Source organism: Strigops habroptila, chromosome 3 (assembly GCF_004027225.2).
Source record: "Strigops habroptila isolate Jane chromosome 3, bStrHab1.2.pri, whole genome shotgun sequence".
NCBI lineage: Eukaryota > Metazoa > Chordata > Aves > Psittaciformes > Psittacidae > Strigops > Strigops habroptila.
In genome coordinates, this window is record NC_044279.2 from 87,322,438 (window position 1) to 87,343,675 (window position 21,238).

At 38.3% G+C, this 21,238-nt stretch overlaps 1 protein-coding gene across 29 annotated transcripts in view; it reads left to right on the forward strand.

The window, feature by feature from the left end:
• Positions 1-21,238, forward strand: part of ANK2 (ankyrin 2) — a 340,186-nt gene that overhangs the window by 279,481 nt on the left and 39,467 nt on the right. For 9 of the 29 annotated variants that reach the window (XM_030479945.1, XM_030479950.1, XM_030479959.1 and 6 more), the window contains 8 exons: positions 2,863-2,965; positions 3,580-3,683; positions 7,577-7,618; positions 15,708-15,932; positions 17,612-17,710; positions 18,877-19,031; positions 19,879-20,090; positions 20,927-21,131. In XM_030479945.1, coding sequence (XP_030335805.1) covers positions 2,863-2,965; positions 3,580-3,683; positions 7,577-7,618; positions 15,708-15,932; positions 17,612-17,710; positions 18,877-19,031; positions 19,879-20,090; positions 20,927-21,131 — 1,145 coding nt within the window. The remainder of the gene's footprint in view (positions 1-2,862; positions 2,966-3,579; positions 3,684-7,576; positions 7,619-15,707; positions 15,933-17,611; positions 17,711-18,876; positions 19,032-19,878; positions 20,091-20,926; positions 21,132-21,238) is intronic. The other 20 variants (XM_030479949.1, XM_030479964.1, XM_032919821.1 and 17 more) reach the window with 7 other exon arrangements.

Consider the following 21,238-nt stretch of genomic DNA (forward strand, 5'->3'; position numbering starts at 1 on the left):
CTCTACATAGGGAAATAGTGATAGAATAAAAAATAAAGAGAATGGAGTACACTAGTTGGATTCTCCCTCTGGATAGTGAGAGCCAGAACTGAATCAAGCTGTATCAGATCACCAGTATTTGAAAACACTCTGATTCATTTTACGTCCCTTCCACCTTTCTGATCAATGATAGGTGTGAGGAAGGCTTTCAGTCTTACTGAGAAATATTTTCAAGGCTGATTTAATCAGTTTTCAGTGATACCAGGTTCTGTTCCCAGCTTCTGAAACAACATACACTTCCCACAACAGGAGATACACTCAAGTGGGCTAGCGATTGCTAGAGCTCTGTCTAGGCTGGCAAGTGGATGTGTACTGCAACATGGTCTCTAGTCATCCAGATTAGAAACTTGGCTAGAGCATGCTGCTCTTATTTTCCGGATACCACCTAGGCTTTTTTCAGGCCTTAGAAGAGGTGGCTGACACATGCCTGTGGATAACCTAACATGGGTAAGACATACTCTTATGTTCAGGAGCTTTGTGGCATTCCTGGATTCCAAACTTCAGTCTCTAGGGCTGGGTGCTATTGACCCCACAAACCATGTGAATTAAGAGTTATCAAACAGATTTGGAAAAAACCTCTGTGTTTAGACATTAGTTCTATCTCTGAGATTTAGGTTTGGGGGTTTTTTTTACAGGGTCCCTGAAGACTTATTACAATAATAAACAGTAAATTCTGTTCAGCACCCCATCTCTTCTGTAACTGGACTCTTGTTTCAGTCAGTACCTTTATTTTTAAGTTTCAGAAACACAAACCTTTTAATTACTGGTGTAGCTGGTACAGCACACAGAAGAGGGGCAACGTCATCTGAAGGCTAGTTTTGAAATTAAGCGTAGGACAAAAATCAAACTTCTAATGTACTGCAGACATCAGTCATGCTTGTGCATACCTTGCTGTAGGTAACATCTATGCCCTCAATATATTGGATATTTACTGGAGCTTGCATACAGGTACTACGTAGTGGGCTGCTTGTAGTGGTGGTAGTAGCAGTGCTGGGTACTTGCAGGAGAATATGGACAAAATCACCTTACAGATAGATAACAAGTCAAATCTAGTGTATACTTCTTTTCATTCAATATCTGTCCAGAAAATGACATTAGCTGAATGGCAGAACCTACAACTTGGATGGCGAACCACTTACAAGCATTGCATGGCGCAACAGAGCAGTTCTGGAAGTGTCAAACATTGCAGTGAATCAAGGATAATGATGGCAAATGGGGTCTGCTACTGAGGCTTATTTTTCAACCAAAGAAAGTTGGTTCACTGAAGTACTCGTGTTGTGAACAAGCAAGGTGTACTCTGCCTACCCAGTTCACACTAAAATGTTTAACTAACGTACTCATCAGTCAAGGTTCTGTTTCATGACATGTAAGAGAGATGATTTATTGTTGGTTTCTTTTTCTCAAGACTTTCCAAAGGCTGATACTTGTGTAACACCTATCATTGCTTTCAGTTTTGTACACTCCATCTAGTATGCCAAATAGGCCGTTGGTATAAGTCAGTGATCAATAGCATTGACTATTCTTCAATGTCATATATTGCTAATAAAAATAAGAGAATCATTTCCTTCTAAAAAGGCATCAAAAACTGATGGAGTGAGTGTAGCTGTTGTTAAAAAAGGCTGGCTGGTCTGAATCAGATGGTAAAATATGATTTCCAACAAGAGCTGCACTTAAAGCACTTGCATCTCGTGTCCATAATGTACACGACTTTCTTATTGCTAACTGCTGCAAAGGAATTATCCCTTAAAATTGGATGTATTGAGATAAATGGCCTATTGTTCTGATCCAGTGCATTAGTCATGATGAGTACTACTCATGGATGTGTAAGCCATGAAAATAAACCACTTCCTTCAGTGATAGGTCCTATATTCCTCAAGATACAGAACAACATCACAGAGTACACGTACAACATCTGAAGATGGTTGATCTGTTTTTAAAAAATCGCTATTGTAATACTGCTGCTGGTAAATATTTAAAGGACAAAACTAGTGCTGTTTGGTAGCAGAAACCCCGTTTACCTCAATATGTCCTTCTGTGGTGTCTTATTTGTCTTTTTTTGCTTTTTTTGCTAGCGGATACTGCAGTTACATTCTGAGCCAGTGCTTGGAAGCAGCTTATTTACAGCCTTGCATCTCTCATTGCTACAGCAACCAGTTTTCTGTAGAGCTGTGTGTACTTACAAAGACAACACTGCTCACATTTGGACTGCCTCTCTAAAGATGCTGTTGGCATACTGAGGATGAGTTTTGTTTCACACAGGAGCTTGCGGCTGCCCACAATTCACCTTGCTGTGTGTACCTTCCAGGGGACAACATCAAGCTTACTTATTTACAGTCTTAAAGGGAGAGAGTAGGTAATAACAAAGCTTCAGAAAGAGTCCTCTCAGCTTTTCTTCAGTTATTAGCATTTTGATTTTCCATAGTGGTGTGCTTATGTAACTTGCAGGAAAAAGAACTTCTTTGGAGAGCCTTACTTAAAAGAAATTCATGCTCTTTATTAGAAGGAAACTATCATGCCACAAAGCCAAGTATAAAGTATTTGTGAGTATAAAACAAACTGTCATCTAGATTAATCTCTAGGTTCTGCGTTTTGAAGCAGATCAGTCAGTCAAAAGGCTTTTGTGGCCCTTGGTCAGAAAGGTAGCATACCACAGATTTATAAAGCTCTGTTTTTCCCCCCGTGACTGTTATCTACTCCCCCTGGAAGCTGCATCATATTGCTAATAGCACGCTTTCTTCATTCTCCCACTCGATCTATCATGAAACCTTTACAACATCATCTGTGCTGCTGATGCATTGCTATGGCATCCTACCAACCTACCAGCCTGCGATCCTTCAGTTCAGACAGGTCCCACACACTGAGCCATGCTTCCTACCTGAGGGACAGTGCCATGATTGACGACACAGTTGTAATCCCCAGCCAGCAGGTAAGCAAATTCTCTTTAAGTTCACTTATAAACACAGAAATATAAAAAGATTACAATTTAAATTGTACTAATGGTACCATGTTGTGTATGCTGCTTTATTTTAGTATAAATCTAATTTTCATTGATATTTAATAGTGTATTATGCTGTGCAATATTAAACTCTATTCCAATATTAAACTCTTTTCCAACATAAATGACTAAGCTGTGTGAATATAATACAGGGCCTGTCTTCATAATGTTCTCCAGTTTAACTGATTTTTGAATGATGCTGACAGCCATTGGGCTAAATATTCAGGTGATTTAATGAACTCAAGGCCGTTGTCCTCAAAGACACTATCCTGAAGCATGCTTGTAATTAAACAAACAAACAAGCAGATTTTAGGAAATGCCCTTTTGGTAAATCACAGCATTCGTGTCACTGGAACCACTGACATATAGTTATTTTGAGCAAGTACAAAATATTCCAATAAGCGGTTTCTAATATCTTAATGTTATTATTACTCTTTAAAAAGGTTTAAACACTTTAGGCATTACTATGCAAAATATATCATCTTATTGTTTGGTTGATGAATTGATTTTGTTGTAGTAAAAAGGAGGGTTTTTTGCTTACCAAGGTAACAACTCTGGCCAAAGAAGCTGAAAGGAATTCGTATCGCTTAAGCTGGGGACCTGAAAACTTGGACAATGTGGCTCTTTCTTCCAGCCCTATTCATTCAGGGTGAGTGTATCAATTAGCTTTATACTAAAAAAAACAAGAGAAACAGAATACTTGCAGTGCAAGCAGCTTCAGTTGATGCTTAACCAGGAGTCATATTCTAATTCATTGCCTCAGAGAGCTGTCAATAACTTGTTATGATCTCTTAGGCTCTGATGATCAAGCAAACCTGAGTAGCAAGGCTATCCACTGAAATCACTGCAAGTCAGTGAGCTGTTGGTCGTAGAATCATAGAACAGTTAGGTTTGTAAAGGACCTTAAGATCATCTAGTTCCAGCCCCCCTGCTGTGGGCAGGGACACCTCACGCTAAACCATGTTGCCCAAGGCTCTGTTCAGCCTGGCCTTGAACACCGCCAGGGATGGAGCATTCGCAACTTCCTTGGGCAACGCATTCCCGTGCCTCACCACCCTCACAGTAAAGAACTTCTTCCTTATATCTGATCTAAACTTCTCCTGTTCAAGTTTGAGCCCATCACCTCTTGTCCTACCACTACAGTCCCTAATGAAGAGTCCCTCCCCAGCATCCTTATAGGCCCCCTTCAGATACTGGAAGGCTGCTCTGAGGTGTCCACACAGCCTTCTCTTCTCCAGGCTGAACAGCCCCAATTTAATCAGCCTGTCATGTTCAAAAAGAATGAATTATTGACACATGGATTCATACATTTGTGTGAGTTTTATGAAGACATAAATACAGTGCCTTTTAAAAGTTGGTAATAATTGAGACCAAGGGCCTAATCGCTCTAGATGATTAGTACATCCTATGCTAGCGAAGTAGTTTAGGTAAGCATCAACTCTAGTGTTTGTCATGATTTAAATTACACGAACCGTGTAACAGACAGGCAACCTAAACATCATGTGCTTTACAAATATTTGGGCACTACATTTGTGTATTCTCACAACTCACTCTTTGTAAGCATTTTCTTTTAGGCAAGCTCACTGAAACGGAGTAAGAGAGGTCAAAATGCAGGTCCAGACAAATTCATACTTACAAAGTTTATCCTGGTTGCCTCAAAATCTGAGTGCATTTGTTGTAAGTGCTCTTACTTACGAAGTTTTAGGTAGTTTTATTCTTTATGCTGAATTCTACACTTATCTCCTGCTGTCAGATTTGATAAGGCATGTGCAGGTGAATTCATAAGAAACTGATGTCATAAAAAAGCATTTAATTTCTGTGGAGCTGCGTTGTACGCAGCATGGCTGGACATCACAAGGAGAAGGATTTTATTGTAAATCTCAAATGAATTTGCAGCAATCTTGCAAGAGTCCATATCTTTCAAAAAATAACACTGGAGTCCCATTTGGAATGACAGGCAGTCCTGGTCTAGAAGAGAAACAATATTGTCTTATTGCAATTTCAAATTGACTGATTTGTGACACATATGAGAAGTTTGTTTGTTAGTTGGTAGCAGGGTATTTGGCTGTGACCAGTGCTGTTTGGATTTGCTTTTCTTGAGCTCCGAAACTAACAAATTTAATGGAAATACTGAATGTGTACAGTATGTATGGTTTATATGTATATATTTATGTCAGAATGTAAGCTTTAAAATTGTTTTGGTGGTTTATTCAAACTCTAAATAGTTCACAAACTTTTTCAAAAGGATGTGTTATTTGTCACTATCAGAAACATAGGTCTTGGCAGTGATTGCAGAGGATAACCTAGATACTTTCTAGGAGAGTGGCATTTATTTCTTGGATGTGCAGTCATTTTGTATTTTTCATTTTAAAAATATTAGTGATATTTAAACCTTTCTGGATGACCAAGATGCTAGTGGTAGAATAAGAATATTGGATTTTAATAGGAGCAATGCTGTCTGCAGCCTTGTATGAAATAGTGACATTTAATATGACACAAATTATGTTCTTCTTACATATACCAACCAACTTGCCACTAAATATTGTAGTAAATAAACCTTTAGTAATGATTACTCAGCCTATGGAAAAGACTGTACAACACTTCATTTTTATCTTGCTTAGACTTGTCCGGGTCATTAAGTTGTCATAAACAGTTGAGGTGCATCTTGTTTACACCTCTTTTTTAGGAAAATACATTGACACTAGAGTTCTGCTTGTAAGTCCTTATTTTAAAAGTGAATAATCATAGAAGTACTGTGTGAGTGATTGTTGCATTTACTTAGCTGGAAAAACAAGCATGTTTGTCATTTATGCCCCTCTTGTCAGCTACACCCTCCTTCCTACGCAGACACACACTACTATCAGGTTCTTATGAACTAGCAACACTGCTGGCATTTCAGGTGCACGCACTGAAGTAGTGTATATCTGTCATGAAAGAAAACTCTTAGTGTTGGAAAAGAATCCTATATAAACATTGTTAGTGGCTTAAAACAAGGATATGGCCTCAGTTTTGCCTGGGACACTGGAAATATATTGAATTCAGACAATGTTTGTATAAAGGGACACATCAGCAAAGCATTGGACAGTAATTTATTTGGCACAGATTTTCTTAATCTTGTATTCTGTGCAATCTAAAAAAAAAACCACAAAGACAGTATTCTTTCCCTGCAGTACGTCAGTGGCTAACCCCAAATTGTTGCTGGGTTCCTACTGATCTCCCATTGCAGGGGTGGATCGCAGTGTAACACTCCCAAGGAAAAGGGTAAATCTAGAGACAACTGTTCTTTTGGTGTGGAATTTCACAGGTGTATATTTCATCCTTTGCATAATTAAGCAAAATTTCTCCTATGCCTGAAATTTCAGAAGGGGAAAATGCTTTAACCATCCATTTAAAATTTAAATATAACTGTTGTTCCAGTATGTTGATAACTTCATCAATAAGGAAGGAAAAGCAAGATCTTTGGTTAGGGTCCTTGGCAGCTCTTTCAAAACCACGGAAATAATTATCTCTTAAAAGGTAACACTTTTTTGATGCTCACTATCTCCTGGTCATTTTACATACCCAACAGTTTCCAAATAATTTCATACATTGGCTGAAGGAAAAAGTATCAATTCCTGCATTTAAACTCCTTGTCAGCAGATCAGATTAGCTTCTGATAAAACTGTCTGATCTAACATATTGAGCAAAGTTAAGGATCATTGAATATGCCAGAAAGTTTGGGTGCTAAATATCCAATAAGAGTTTTATCCCTTTGCTTAGTAATATTAGGGGATATTACACATAATTTCCTGATGAAGTGTTACGACAGGCAGAACTAACGCCTACATAAATGCAAATGCATTTTGCGGCTTTAGTGTCATACCTCACAATATCCTATTGTGGAAGAACACATATCTTCATTAAGGTGGAAGGCAAAAAAGCACTGAACTGAAACACTTCACTTGCAGCATTTAGACATCGCTTGACAGTATCATATTCTTACCCCACAGTAGTGAAGTGTGAATGGTAAAGATAAGGCTGACTGTAGGATTTTAAAGTATAAATTATGTGCAAAATGATATTGTTTTCATACCTGGCTTCTGGCGATACAGTGAAAAAAAGTTCCACAATTTGTTTGTACAGCTTGTATTTCTGAGAATTTTACTGACAAATAGGTAAAGGTATGGTGGATAAGAGGCAAATCTGACATATTGTCAGGAACATGGCACTGTGAGGAAGGACCTCTTAGTTCGTGATTGGTTTTTTGTTCTAGAGCAAGATTTGTAGTAACTCTGCAGCTTTTCCAACTCTGACTTGCTTATGGTAAAACTTTGATTTAATGAAAAATATTGATTTATTTTATGTAATTTGTTGAAAAAGTCCCTATTTGACTAACAGATGATCCAAGTGTATCACTGCTTGTATCTGACAAAATTAAGCAGTTGGGGTATTATTAGTGAATTTACCTGTGTGAAAGTTGTTGCTTCCATCAGTGAAAAACGGAGAAAGATGAGGGAGTGGGCAGCTTGAACTGTGACAAATAATGTGAATTATCATTCTTAGCTGCATATCTGCAAAAAAGGAGGCTGGATCCTTGCTAACAAGGTAAACAAAACATATTTCAAGTGTTGTATTTTGAATCCATAATGTTGTTTTCTCCAGCGTGAGATTAATTTTCTGGGTAATAGTTACGGAAACAGGACCTGGCAGCGACCAGCTGGTAGTCATTTCTTAAATCTTAAAGTCTGAATGATTTCAAATTATACCATAGCCTTTATGACCTTTGCTCAGAAAGTTACAATCAGGCAGAAGAGTGGGTGTGTTTCATGAATAGCAAACTGCTGTTCATGTTAGTGGAAGAAAGTGGCAATGGGGATATGTATAATAAAAAACACCATCAGACAACTAACTGGCCATATGACACATTGCTAAGAGCCTAAACAAGTCAAACTCAAAGTCTGAAATTTGTCATTCTGTAGTGCAGAACAAAAGGAGGACAAGAAACATGTTGAAATGGAAGAAAGTGGAGGACAGACTATATTGGTAGCACATTTGAAGAAAAGAAAATCATGATTTATCGTGTTATCAGAAACAGTGGCTGGAATTACCTTAAATACCTTACTCCTTGATATACTGTGGTCAAATTTTAGATGTGGATACCTAAACCATGCTGCATTTCCCCTAACCTGGTTCTAGAAGGTGTACTCAAACTCTAACTGTACATTTTAGGTATCTGACTTCTAGTTTGAGAATGCGTGTAGAGAAACCAGATCACTCTAGCTTTACTGCTCTACTAGTAGTAACCCTTTGTAACCAAGGATGTTTGTGTAGGCTTATTTTCCATACTACTCACTCCTACCTTTTCACGTGTAATGAATATGCATATATATGTATATGTTCATGTGTTTAATTTAGAAATCTGTTTCATTTTTCCAATATTTCAATATTTTGTTTAACTCATTCTTTTTTTCCCCTTTCTTTTCCTTCTTGATGTTAAATCATCTATTCTATTACAGATGGTCTTCTCCATGTCTTGATCATGACAACAGCAGGTGAACTTCTGCATAATTTCTTTCTATAATACATTGCACTTCTCACCCACCCTGTTTATTTTACTCTCTTACCTTACTTTAGAATGCTTTAATGTTTTGATAATGCGTGTTAGTCAAGAGAAAAAAAGACTAGCAGTATTTACTGCTACACATGGCCATATTATCTGTAACAGCAATTACACATGGCCATATTTATCTGCTTAGACAGTAAATGTCCACTTTCTCCCATCTGCTGTGTTCTCTGTAAGAAAAGAATACTGGACACATAGTAAGTCCACTGCAAAAACTCTTAACAAAGCTCCTTATAGATTTCTAGATAGTTTGAACCATTGATTTAATTAACAAGACATTTTCTCTGTTTGTGGCAGGGTTTAATATTATTAAAAGGAAGGACTGCCTCTCTCCCCCCACTAATCCAACACAAACCACTGCAGATAGGTTCAGTTTTAGCTGTTATATTGCTAAGTGAGGCTTTTATCTCACCTACCTATATAAAAAATATTGCAGAGCCAGTCCTTAAGCCGTATTTTCCAAATTGTGCCACCCTATTAGAACTACCAGAATAACAGTATATTTAATTTTTCATGCCAGATGCACTTTTTGTGTGACCTCAGTTAATAAGTGGTTGAATCACTGGCACACTGTATCCTGCACAAAACACCTGAAGCAGTACCTTCCCAAAGGAAGGAGATTACCTTCACTTGGCAAACTGTTTATTGGCACAGTGCCTTTTCATCTCCTTTAACAGAACTGTATAAAGGTGAAAATCTTCTTAAATGTTCATCTGTGTAAAATTATTAAATAAAAACTCAAACTACAAACCCATATTTTTAGGTCATGTCACATGATCTCCCTTTAGTTGACTAGTGCAGTGAAGACAACGTTACCAGAAGTTAACACTCTAGTGGTTTCCTGTGCAGGATCATGTTTTTTGTCCTCCTGGAATGCATATTTTGCCTTGCTGATGTATGGCATAGTTGCAGCCTGATGGAAAGCACACTGAGGTTGTTGAATGACTTGCTGTTGACTTCAGCAGGAGCTGGATCAAGGCCTTGTTTCTTAATTTCAGACTTCACCAGTTTTCCTCTCCAGCTGAACACTTTACAATGGCTGAAGCACCCTGATTGTTTCCGCTTCTTCACTCTGCGACTAACACTGAATTGCTGCTATCTCCTTGTTTCCCAGTTTCTTTTAAAAATTGAGATAATGTGTGCAGAAAAGGTCTTAAATGTGTCTATGATGGATGTGCTCTAGTTAGAGCTTTTTCTTGCTCCCTGCTACCTGATGAGAGCATGTGTGCCTGCCTAGCTAGTCTGAAAAGATAATTGCACCCGAACTGAGCATATGAAAGTGGCGGTGTATTGATTTGGCCTACTCTGGGTTTGTGTGTTCAAAGAACTATTGCCTGTTCTAGAAAGGCACTTCACAAAGATGCTGGGTTTGCATGGCTCCTCAAATGATTCTGCAGAATGAGACGTGCGTTTGAGTGCTAACATGCTTGCATTCACAGCCACCTGACAGTGTGACTATTCTGCAAAGCTGTTTATGTGACAGTGATTCTTCACAAATCACAGAATCGTAGAATGGTTCATGTTGGAAAGGACCTTAAGATCATCTAGTTCCAACCCTGCTGCGGTGGGCAGGGGCGCCTCACCCTAGACCATGTCGCCCAAGGCTCTGTCCAACCTGGCACACAATAAATCACACAATAAGTATCACATAATAAGTACCTTTTTCAAACCACCCTCCCCACTGCTGACATGTTCAGGTTTTATTTTATTTTATTTTATTTGTTCAACCTGCTATTATCTTTCAAATGAGCACAGATACAGAATAAACCCAAGTTAATTCTACATGAATAAAATCAGCAAAGGAAAGAACTCAGGCTCAAATCTGAAATCCAAATATTTCATGAAAATACACCACAACATTTTGTCCTTGTAAAATGGATAAATCCAATGCATACATATTGTCTGTGTTTTGTTTGAGTGGAACCATTTTCTCTGCTCTCTGTAGAAGGCATGGAAACAGCCTGAAAGATTTAGGGGCCTCCTGTATATGTCCTCAGCCAGAATGATGCTGTAGCCAATGTTACTTGATATAGTTACCTTTCATATGGCAAGTATGTAGTTTTCAATTGCTCTAGAATTAAAGAGAATGAAAAGACCTCTCTAATTTGTGAGTAAATATTGCTAAATTAGAGGAGATTGGATGATGCTTGATCTAACTGCTAACCATGAGTTTAACAGAAGCAGGTATAGACTCCCCTGCAGTCTGTAACTTTTTCCTAGAAAAGAATTGCTTTTGTTATTTATTTTTTAATTAAAAAATAAAATAAAATAAAAAAATCCCAATTTCCCCTTCATTCTCTTTAGAAGTGATTAGAAGATCATCGTGGTGTTGCCCTGGTTTCCCTTGACATACAAATTTTGATTTTGCTGCTTTAACCAATAATCTTCTTTGATTTTGAATCATCATTTAATTGAAATTGAAGTTCTTGCCATGGGCTGTCAAGATAAACTGAAATCAGTGCTAAAGAAGGAGGCTTCCACTCTATATAGTTATTACAGGAAGGACATTTAAAACATCTTCTGAAATGGACACTTTTGCTGATGGAAAGTACATGTTATTTTGGTGGATTGCTTGATCAATCAGTTCAGTTATTTTGTCCACCTTTGTATTAAAGGGCTCACAAGAATGTTTTCCTGCTTATCAGCTGTCCAGAAGTTTTCTCCTATTTGTATTATTTTCCCTCTCCTCAGTTTTCCCTCATTTCTCCTGACCAGAGTTAGTCTGTGCTAAAGTTTTCCTCCCCCATCAAACCATTTGTAACCTAATTTGAAAACTGTAGCTATTATATCTACATGGAGTTCCCGTAAGTTATTTTAGTTTCTTTGAAATTTTCCTTTTTTTTTTTTTTTCCTAATATTATAATAAATTATCATAAAAACATGTAAGGAACATTTAGCAGCCTAATATTTTTAGGGTGCCTTCTTTCTTCTCCTCTTCTAGTGATAACCTGTAAGAGCTTTCTGATTCTCTTTAATTTCCTTTTATTAATTATTTTTTTTTTTTGCTCTTGAGCTCTTCACAGCCATTTGCATTTCTCTTTAATGAGCCCTCTTCCTTTCATTCTTTGTACGTAGTGGTTGGCAGTGCTCGTAGTAGTGCTTCCTGCGATTGGAACATGGAGTGATCCATGTATCCTACTTAGCCAAAAGTCACTTTTTTGCACAAAAAAGCTGGCATTAGCAGAGGGTCCTCAGTGCCTTTGGCAGAAGGAGGCTCTTAGGAAGTTTGAAGTCAGAGCAGGGAAGTCCGATGCGAAGACTGAATGGGTTACTCATATGCTAGAATTAGCTATTATTTTCTTTTGGCCATGGGAGTTTATCGTGATAAGGTACCACTTCCCAGAGTGATACCTTAATCTACCACTTATTCCTGCTAGTTTTGTCTGTTCATTTGAGTACAATCTCTTCCTATTTCAGCCTTATCACTTAACAACATCTGGCAAAAGAAACATTAGGGAGAGGAAAAATAATGCACGTGTGCATGGGCAACAAAATGATTAATTGCATTTTACTTTTCCTCTATATTAGTTGTACAATTTTTTTACTTTCCTAAATGCACATTTCAGAAAGCATGTTTTATGTCATGCACTGGTTTTGTATAGATTATTTGTATGTTGATCTACACAGTCCTTCAAAAGGCCACAGCTTTCCTAGTCCTGAAACAGTAATGTCACCATCCAGATGCCCTGTTATGTAGCAGATAGGCAGAAAAAGAGGCCGCTATGATTCAGAAGATGCTTTGTTACAAATTATTTGCCTGACCTTATTGTATATCAATAAGTACGTGAAGTGTGCTTATTAAAAAAAAAAAAAAAAAAAAGAAGAAATTGGATTAAATAAGTGGATGAAAAAAGGAATGTGGCAAGTGGTTGGGAAATAAACAGGGTGGTGTGGTGAAAAAGAACGTATTTTTATACTTGTGTCAGCTCTACAAGTCCTGTCTCAATGTACTATTCTTCCCGACTTTGATGCCATGGTTCTGGAGCTGAGGAATTTTGTCCTTCAGTTTCTTTCTTTTGCACTAATTCATGCTAGTTGTTCAAAATCTGGGGTTTTTTTGAAATTTTGTAGCATATAGCTGGTTTTGTCAACTGGCTTCTCCATATCTAGCGTGGTAATTGGCACTAATCTTTCTGTGCTGTCCTCACACAATTCTGTGTTTGCCTGGATTTGCTGTCCAGCAGTTGAAGAAGTCACAAAGCCTTTCAGGAATCCCCCATTTCATCTGAGGGTCTGTTTCTGTGATACAGCACAAAGCTATTTTTTGGTGTATACTGTGATGAACACTCCTGTTGGCCAGATTGTGTCCCATTATTTAGTAAATACAGTAGACCTTCCTTATGATAGAAACAGCTGGTTTTACCCTGAATAATAATAATGCCCTACTGTTTTTATCCTGTTTTCTTGGTGTCCACCTTCCAGTGATATTTACCTTGGCCTGTTTTTCCACTCTTTGGAGCAATTCTTGGTTTCAGCGATAGATTACCAAGAGGTGTTGTGAGAGATTGACTGACAGACCCACCAGCACATTCAGTAAACTTCAGCTGAAGGAAAGAGTTGCAACTTTAAGGCCTGAACACAGAGAGCTATGCCTCTGCATCTCGAGTGTTTGCTAGAGACAAACGCCTCCCTTCATTTTTAGTTGATCTGTATTAGATCCTGAGTTTTACAGGTGTGGGAACACAGGGTAAGACTGTACGTGTGAGGTGAGATACAAGTTTGTTACAGGTGGTCAAAATCAAAGAGTATTGCTGCTTCTTCAGCTTTTATATTGGTTTTATACCACAAGCTAGTTATCTTAATTATTGAAGCGTGTAAGGTGTGCTTTATGAGATGGCACCATGATTTCAGCAGTCTGCTTATCTCTTAGTCTGAAAGGAAATCACTACAAGGAGGAAAAGGATTGTATTAAAAGCAATGGAACCCATTATTGTGCTCAGAAGGGAGATTATTTGATTTGAACCGTTATCTTTTGTGTCTGTGTATTCTTCTAGCAGTTAACCATGGTTTTGGCATTGCTGAGACACATGGGGAGATAGCTAAGGAGGACATAAGATAGACAGGTGACCTAGCAGTAATATTTCAGTGATGGGCAGCAAAAGAAGGTGATCCTGTTGTTAAAGTATGCAATCTTGAGTATTATGTCAATAATGGAAATAACTGAATCCTAAAAATTTTATTCATGACAGCTTACATCATGAAAAATGTGAATGCTAATTTAATTCAGTAAGTGCACTCATTAGCTTTGGGTAATTGTGGGGGTAGTATTTCTGTTGCTCCTGGTATTAGCATCAAAATGTGAAACTCTTCTTCCAGCACTCATTGTTATTAACTACCTCTAATGCATCCATCATAATAGAGACTTGGACGATTCTCCGAAACGTAATTCAGAACCACTTTGATAATGCTACAGTATTTTTGCAACAATTGAGCATTTAGTACCTCTTAAGCTCATCTTTCATCTGTGCTTTAAAATGTATAAAGTGTGTATTTTGTGAAGGAAGCTTCCGTTTCTCTCAGATAATCCCCAGAGAATCAAAGCTGTAAAATGTTTTCATTTTCTTTTTTCCCCCTTTGTTAAAACCACAGAAACATCAGCCTCTAAGGAATGAGATAATGGTTGTACTACCCAGACTTTTACACTAAACAAAACCTAGAGGTATATGAATGGCAGTAGAATAGGAGACTGCATGTGTGAGAAAGACTGGCATCCGTGGTGCATGGTGTGCTTCTGACTGGCGCTTGTGGCTCTTTTCCATCACCCATTTTTCTGACTTGCACGGTGTGTTGAGTGTTGTGTTTTTACAGCATGTGGAATTACTTGTAGCTGTGTGGACAAGGAATGGAAGTAATGTTTGTTGCACAGAACGGTCAAGGGAGCAGTGGAAAAATACCTGTATTTGTTACTCATGTTATAAGGGCTTTTCTCTATTGCAGGTCCTTCAGTAGCATTTCTGCGACTCCCCATGTGATGATTCTATTTTAGTGGCTAGAAGTAGGCCTGATACCGTTCTGTTTCATCTATTCTTATTTTCACTTCCAGCAACCTGGCATTCCCATCCCACATCAGGCATGATCCTAAGTCATAAATCAGCTTAAAAAAAAAAAAAAAAAAAAAAAAAAAAAAAAAAAATTGAAGTAGTTCTACACCTTTCCCAAGAATGTCCCCAGTCTTTGTAACAAACCTGTCAAAATCTACGTGTTGGTTATATATGAAACTATAAAAAGTTCAGCACAAAAGAAATTCCATGAAATATTTTTCTCCCTTTTAAAGAAAAAGAAAGAAATAAGAGAGCTCTCTATAGATGGTTTTCTGCATCTGTAAGTTTCCCACTGGGACATTGTATTGCTGTGGAAAGTAACACGGAAAGACAAAAATCCATAAATGAACTTCTTATATGGTGACTGCAGGTAATGTCGTCTCACCAAAATCCAAAATTTGCCCTCAAACAGTAAGGATGTGTTGGGTTTTTTATATGAATAGTTTCTAGCTCCACTGATGTAATATGAATTGTATCCACATGCTCCATAATGAAATTTGATTTTTATTTTTTTAAATCCAAACCCATTTTTCGTTAGAAATTGTAGTTTAGTAAATAACAAGAAGATTATATAGATATTCTAAAAACACCCAAAACCCCAACAATCCCTCCAATCAGAATTGGCTTTATATCCTTGAGTCATAAAAAATATTCTTCAATAAGATAATTAAAGAGTGCCAAATTTACAGTGTAGATGCATGCAGGTACAGAGTAGTGATATTTGCAGTTGACTTTGTCTCTAACAGGTACAGACACATATGCTCACATTTATTAGTGGCTGCTGGTATTTGTCCCAACAGCAGCACTGTAAAATAAGACTTTCTGTGAAGAGTTCTTAGATAGCAGATGTCAGTTTAATTAATAGATGATCTTAGCATGATTTGGTGCTTCACATGGGAGAAAGGCTTTTTCAAATTGTACATCTTGAGAAAGAGCCATATGTACATACGTAGTTTGTTACGTATGTGGAACGTAACCAAAGACACTTTGATATGGTTTGTATCTAATTTTCTTTTCCCTGATTTTTCAGCTTCCTAGTTAGTTTCATGGTGGATGCTCGTGGGGGTGCCATGAGAGGCTGCAGACATAATGGACTCAGAATCATTATTCCTCCACGGAAATGCACTGCTCCAACACGAGTGACTTGCCGTTTGGTGAAACGTCACAGACTGGCCACCATGCCTCCTATGGTGGAAGGTGAAGGTCTGGCCAGCCGCCTGATTGAAGTGGGACCTTCTGGTGCTCAGTTTCTTGGGTAAGGGCTGTCATCTGGCCTGACGGAAAATGTTCGGCCTATTTTTGTCAGTTTGCAAGTTGCACCGAAATGGTTCCTTTATCAAGACTTGAACAGGAAAAGATGCTTGTAACATATGGTAACAGACAGGCTGTGTGAAATACAAATCAGTTGTTAGTTAACAATTCACAAAGCTTTTATGCCTTTTCCTTTGAAAACAGGTCTTTTAACCACTAGCACTAAGGTTACTGTGCTTCCTTGCATAGAACTATTACTCAGTGTTGTGGTATTATAGTGCGAAAGGCCCCTTTGCAGCCAGGAAAGGCAGTTCATCCTACATTTAAATGATCTGCATCTAAGGCATGAATAGCACAGCACTGATCTAAAGCCCAAATGTAAAGCCTGCTACATGTACAACACAAGTTACAGCTGCTTATTTTAGAGACTTGTGTTGTGTTACCAGTAATTTGGACTATCAGGGAAGCACAGCGCCTTTGCTTTTTCTGGGGTTGAAATTGCTAAATTAAGCAATAGGACAACCCTGGAATTTTTTGGCTCTCTCTTTTGTCCTATGCTGCAAAACCCATAGAAAGATCAGATTTGTGGCTGCTGCTGAGCTTGTAGCGATTTCCAGCTGAAAGCAGCAGTTCTCCACACTTTTTTATTTGTTTTCCCAACTGTTCTCCCAATCAACTGTGGCATCCAAAAGTGGATGATTGAAGGAACCCCTTCTATTACAATAAATAGCTTCATTCAGAAATTGTAAAAAAAGTGACTCTGTAAACAGGAATAGTTTAAATCCATTTAGGAACAAATCAGTTGCTTTAAAATCCTATTATAACAGGCAGTCATCAGAGCCACTACCTTTGTTAGTGCTTTTGCTATAAGTTTGAGCTGAGGGAGAGAAAGAAGGTGATTCGGAGCTTTTAACTGCCCACTGCTTTTCTATGGAGTATGAGAGGAGAACATACCCAAGACATCTTCTGGCTATTTCACTGTTCCTGTAATCTGGTTAAAAAGCAAGAGCAGCTCTAATACACTGCAAATGTGATGCTAAGAGCAAGCCAACTATTCCTTTTGACAGACGGGCTGGCTCTTAATATCACAAGTAACAGCAAAAAGCTGTTAATCGGATGCTTTGTACCACTTTTCGCATCTTGGTCACTTTTAAAGAGAAGTAGAAAGAAATCTGAAGAGCAGAAGAAATATTGCGCTGTCACATTCAGTCTTACCATTATCTTTGTCATACACAAATTGATCTTAAAGAGTGTCTCCCATTTTATTTTTAATGGTTCTTCTACCTGATGAAAATGTTTCACCTTAAAGACTAGGATATAGCATAGTTTTATTCATTCTCAGATCTTTGTGCCCTTCCTGCAAGAGTTTTTCTAGATGTTGTGCTGGCAGTGAAATCAGAAAATTACTGTACTGTTTGCAGAGATGCATTCTAAGGTCTGAATCCTGTTCGCATTGAGTTCACTGCCAAAACTCCCTTTGTCTTCCCATAAGCAAGAAAAGATCCTAAATCAAAGAAACTAATTTTGCTCATTACCAAATTGTCATCGCTAGGATGAAACTGTATTCAGTGTACAGCCTAATTCCACTCTGTGGACCAGATGGGTGGCACTGGCGTTCTGGCACAAAAAATACATAAAGCTTATTTATGTTCTTTCTTCCACTGCTGCTTTGGATGTACTCAGTAAACTTCATCTGCCTACGGCTCCTCCCCCACTTAATGAGGGAGAAAGCTTGGTCAGCCGAATCCTTCAGCTGGGGCCTCCTGGGACCAAATTCCTTGGGTAGGAGAGACTTGAAACAAATTGATGGATGCTGACCTCCCCATTCTTCTCCTCCTTTTGCAATATGATTTTTTTATGTCATTATTCCCATGATATTGTCCCTTTCTATCATTTGAAATTTTGTATACCTAACCCTTAGTGGACCATTTTTCAACCCTTGTGGTATGTGGTTTTATTTTGGTGGTATGTTTGTATCTTTTTCTTCAAGTCCTGTGGCCTTCATTTTTGTTTTGGCATGAAATCTTCCTAGTTATGTGCTTGGTGTCTGTAGCAAAGCAACCTGGATTGGGACCAAAAAAAGGAATCTACTGTAAATTTTAAAATGGTTTTCATATCAAGTTACATGTTGGATACCACCAGTGTAATAGAACACATGGCATTTACTATGTACATGGTAACCTGTGGAAGTCCTCAAATTAGAGAAGTGTATATACAAATATATTTGTATTTTCTCTCTTGTTTCTAAGAGTACATATGTATATGTATATATGAATCTAGATATATGTACACATATGTGTTGTATATATGTGTGTATACATATGGGCACATACACTGATACATATATTGACATCTGCTTGTAAGGCAACAAGGCAAATTCTTATCTCCTATACTGAAATAGAAACCCAGATGATCTCCTCAGACCTCCTTTATCTTTCCCAGAGTGTAAATCAGGAATAAATTCATTGGAATATATGGAAGTAAAATTGACACAGAATACAATAGCCCACCAGTTGCAATGAATTATTCTGATTTGTACTAGTATAAGTGAGATCAGAATTTGTCCCACTATTGATATACATTACAGTAGATTCTCTTTGAAATGAAGTTGCACAGGTTAACCCAGACAGTAGTGACAACTAAAATGAGCATGAATTTTCCTATGAATTTGCAAAACAATTACCAAATTTCCTGTTAATTATTTTACCAAATATCATTCACACTGTGGAATGAGGTGAATGCACTTTTTAATCTGTCCTTCAGCATTTACTGGGTCCCTGTAAAAATCTAGTATGTGTTAGTGACCTACTAATTTAGGATTATACAAAAGCGTTCCAGCTGAACAGGTAGAATTCCAGGTCACTTTGTAGCAGACTGAATAGAGTGGCTGTTAATCCTGTTTCTTCCTCTCTCCTGTGTGTATTTAATGCACTGTGTTGCTGTGTTAGGCCTGTGATTGTGGAGATTCCCCATTTTGCTGCTCTACGTGGGAGAGAGCGAGAGCTGGTGATCCTGCGCAGTGAGAACGGGGACAGCTGGAAGGAGCACTTCTGTGAATACACTGAGGATGAACTGAACGAAATCTTGAATGGGATGGATGAAGGTACCCAGTGTGACTTTTTCCTTCTGCTCCCACATTTCTTCTGTAACTGAGAGTCATAGCCATCTACCATTTATTCTGTTTAGCACATCATGTTTGGACCATCCTGATATTTCTGACACTACATTCTCTGGATACTTCATTTCAGTCACACTAGAGCGTAATCATGGTCTCAATACAGAAGCCAGCAGAAGCGCTGCATGCTTGTGCTTCCCTTGCGTGTTCTGCTGAAGTAGTGGGACAAAACAAAATCCACTGTCACGAAGTTGAGAATAGATGATAGACTTATGTTTTCTACTGCTTCTTTTCGTAGTGTTGAACAAAAAGCTTCCATAACAAACATCTTTCCAAAACAAGACAATTATCATACTAATCCTTACCAAGCAGCTACATGTGTGGGAGGAAATGTCAGTCACGGTTACTCTTGCTTTTGGAGGGAACAGAAAGGCCTCGGGCTGTCTAGGATCTGCAGAATTTGTTACTAGTTTTGATGGGTTTTATTAACAAAAAAAAGTTCCAAAAGTAAACAAGCCAACTCAATACTTAGAGCTGAACTCAGACTTTGGTACTTTTTTCATTTGGAGTTTAGTTTTCTTGGCGCTACTCCAGGCCATGGTGTGAACACCTGAAGTAGAAAGTGGCTTAGACCAATCCCTTTGCTTGCTCGGCTACCAATTATTTATCTATTTAACTTAAAAGAGTGGGGTATGTTTCCTTTTCCCCTTTGATTTCTAGACAAAATACTTTTGTAAGTTGCAGTTAAACTGTGAAAAGCTTGAATGCACTTTGAAATTCACCATATCGTTTGTACAAAATTCTTGTCTTCTGACCATTTCTCTTTTGGCCTCAGTACTTGATACCCCAGAGGAGCTTGAGAAGAAACGTATCTGCCGCATCATCACCCGAGATTTCCCTCAGTACTTTGCAGTGGTATCCCGCATCAAACAGGACAGTAACCTCATCGGACCAGAGGGGGGTGTGCTGAGTAGCACTGTTGTACCACAAGTGCAGGCAGTCTTCCCAGAAGGGGCTCTCACCAAAAGAATTCGCGTTGGCCTCCAGGTACAGAGAAACAACTACAGGGCTTATAACTTTTCCTCCTCCCCCCCCTTTTTTTTTTCCTCCATGTAAGATCACCTTCTTGGAATGGAGATTCAGCATATTCAGCTTATGATGTTGTAGGTTGTTGTCTAGAATGCTTCTAGTAAAAATAATAATAACAAAAAATTCTATTCAACAGCCAAAACTTTGGGTATTCCTGTCTGTTAACTGTCTATATGATCTTGGGAACAGCACCTAATTTAGTTGATGATGATATTAGCATAACAGGTCATAAAATAATTTCTAACATACTTCTTATGAAAGGCGTCAGAGAAGTACAAAGTGTTGTAATAATTGGGTTAAATCTACAGATTCTCAGCGTGAAGTAAACCAGGTTAACAGTTCACTACTGAAGGAGTTTTTCTCCTGCCTCCATCCCTGACTCGTGCTGCCCGCATCCACAGCTTACCTTGGCCAGGAGACTGTCCTTGCCGAAATCCTCTATGAATAGTTGAATAGTTAAAATAGCTCAGAGCTTGTTCTAAGGGGGACAAAAACCCCAAAAGTGACAAGGAAGTCATTTGCTACTGGTTAAGTGAATTAAATTAATACTGTAAGGGGTCTGAGAAGTACCAAGAAAGGGGATAGGAAGAGGACGAAGACATGGGAAAGTTGAAAAAGGGAGGTTTCTCCTTCTCACTGGCAGTCAGTTCTTCTGGCTGCAGATTTTCAAGGGAAATTGTGCCATTTAGTGTAAAAAATTAAGGGTTTCATGGCAATATACAGGCTCGGTTCTTTACATACTCATTAAACTGTTCTCAAATACCTATTCTGTTATTGTCTTTTGTTTTGGAAAGGCTCAACCTATGCATACCGAACTTACGAAGAAGATTTTGGGCAACAAGGCTACCTTCAGTCCTATAGTCACGCTGGAGCCCAGGAGAAGGAAGTTCCATAAGCCCATCACGATGACCATTCCCATCCCTAAGGCCTCCAGCGATGGGATCATGAATGGTTATGGAGGCGACACACCTACTTTAAGGCTACTATGCAGCATAACAGGTAGGATGCAAATACTAGAGCTTTTTATCTGCATCTTGAAATTGTCAGTCATTGTCGGTTGAATATGTTACACTGATGGTATACATGGAAAGCTTGGTGAAAACCTG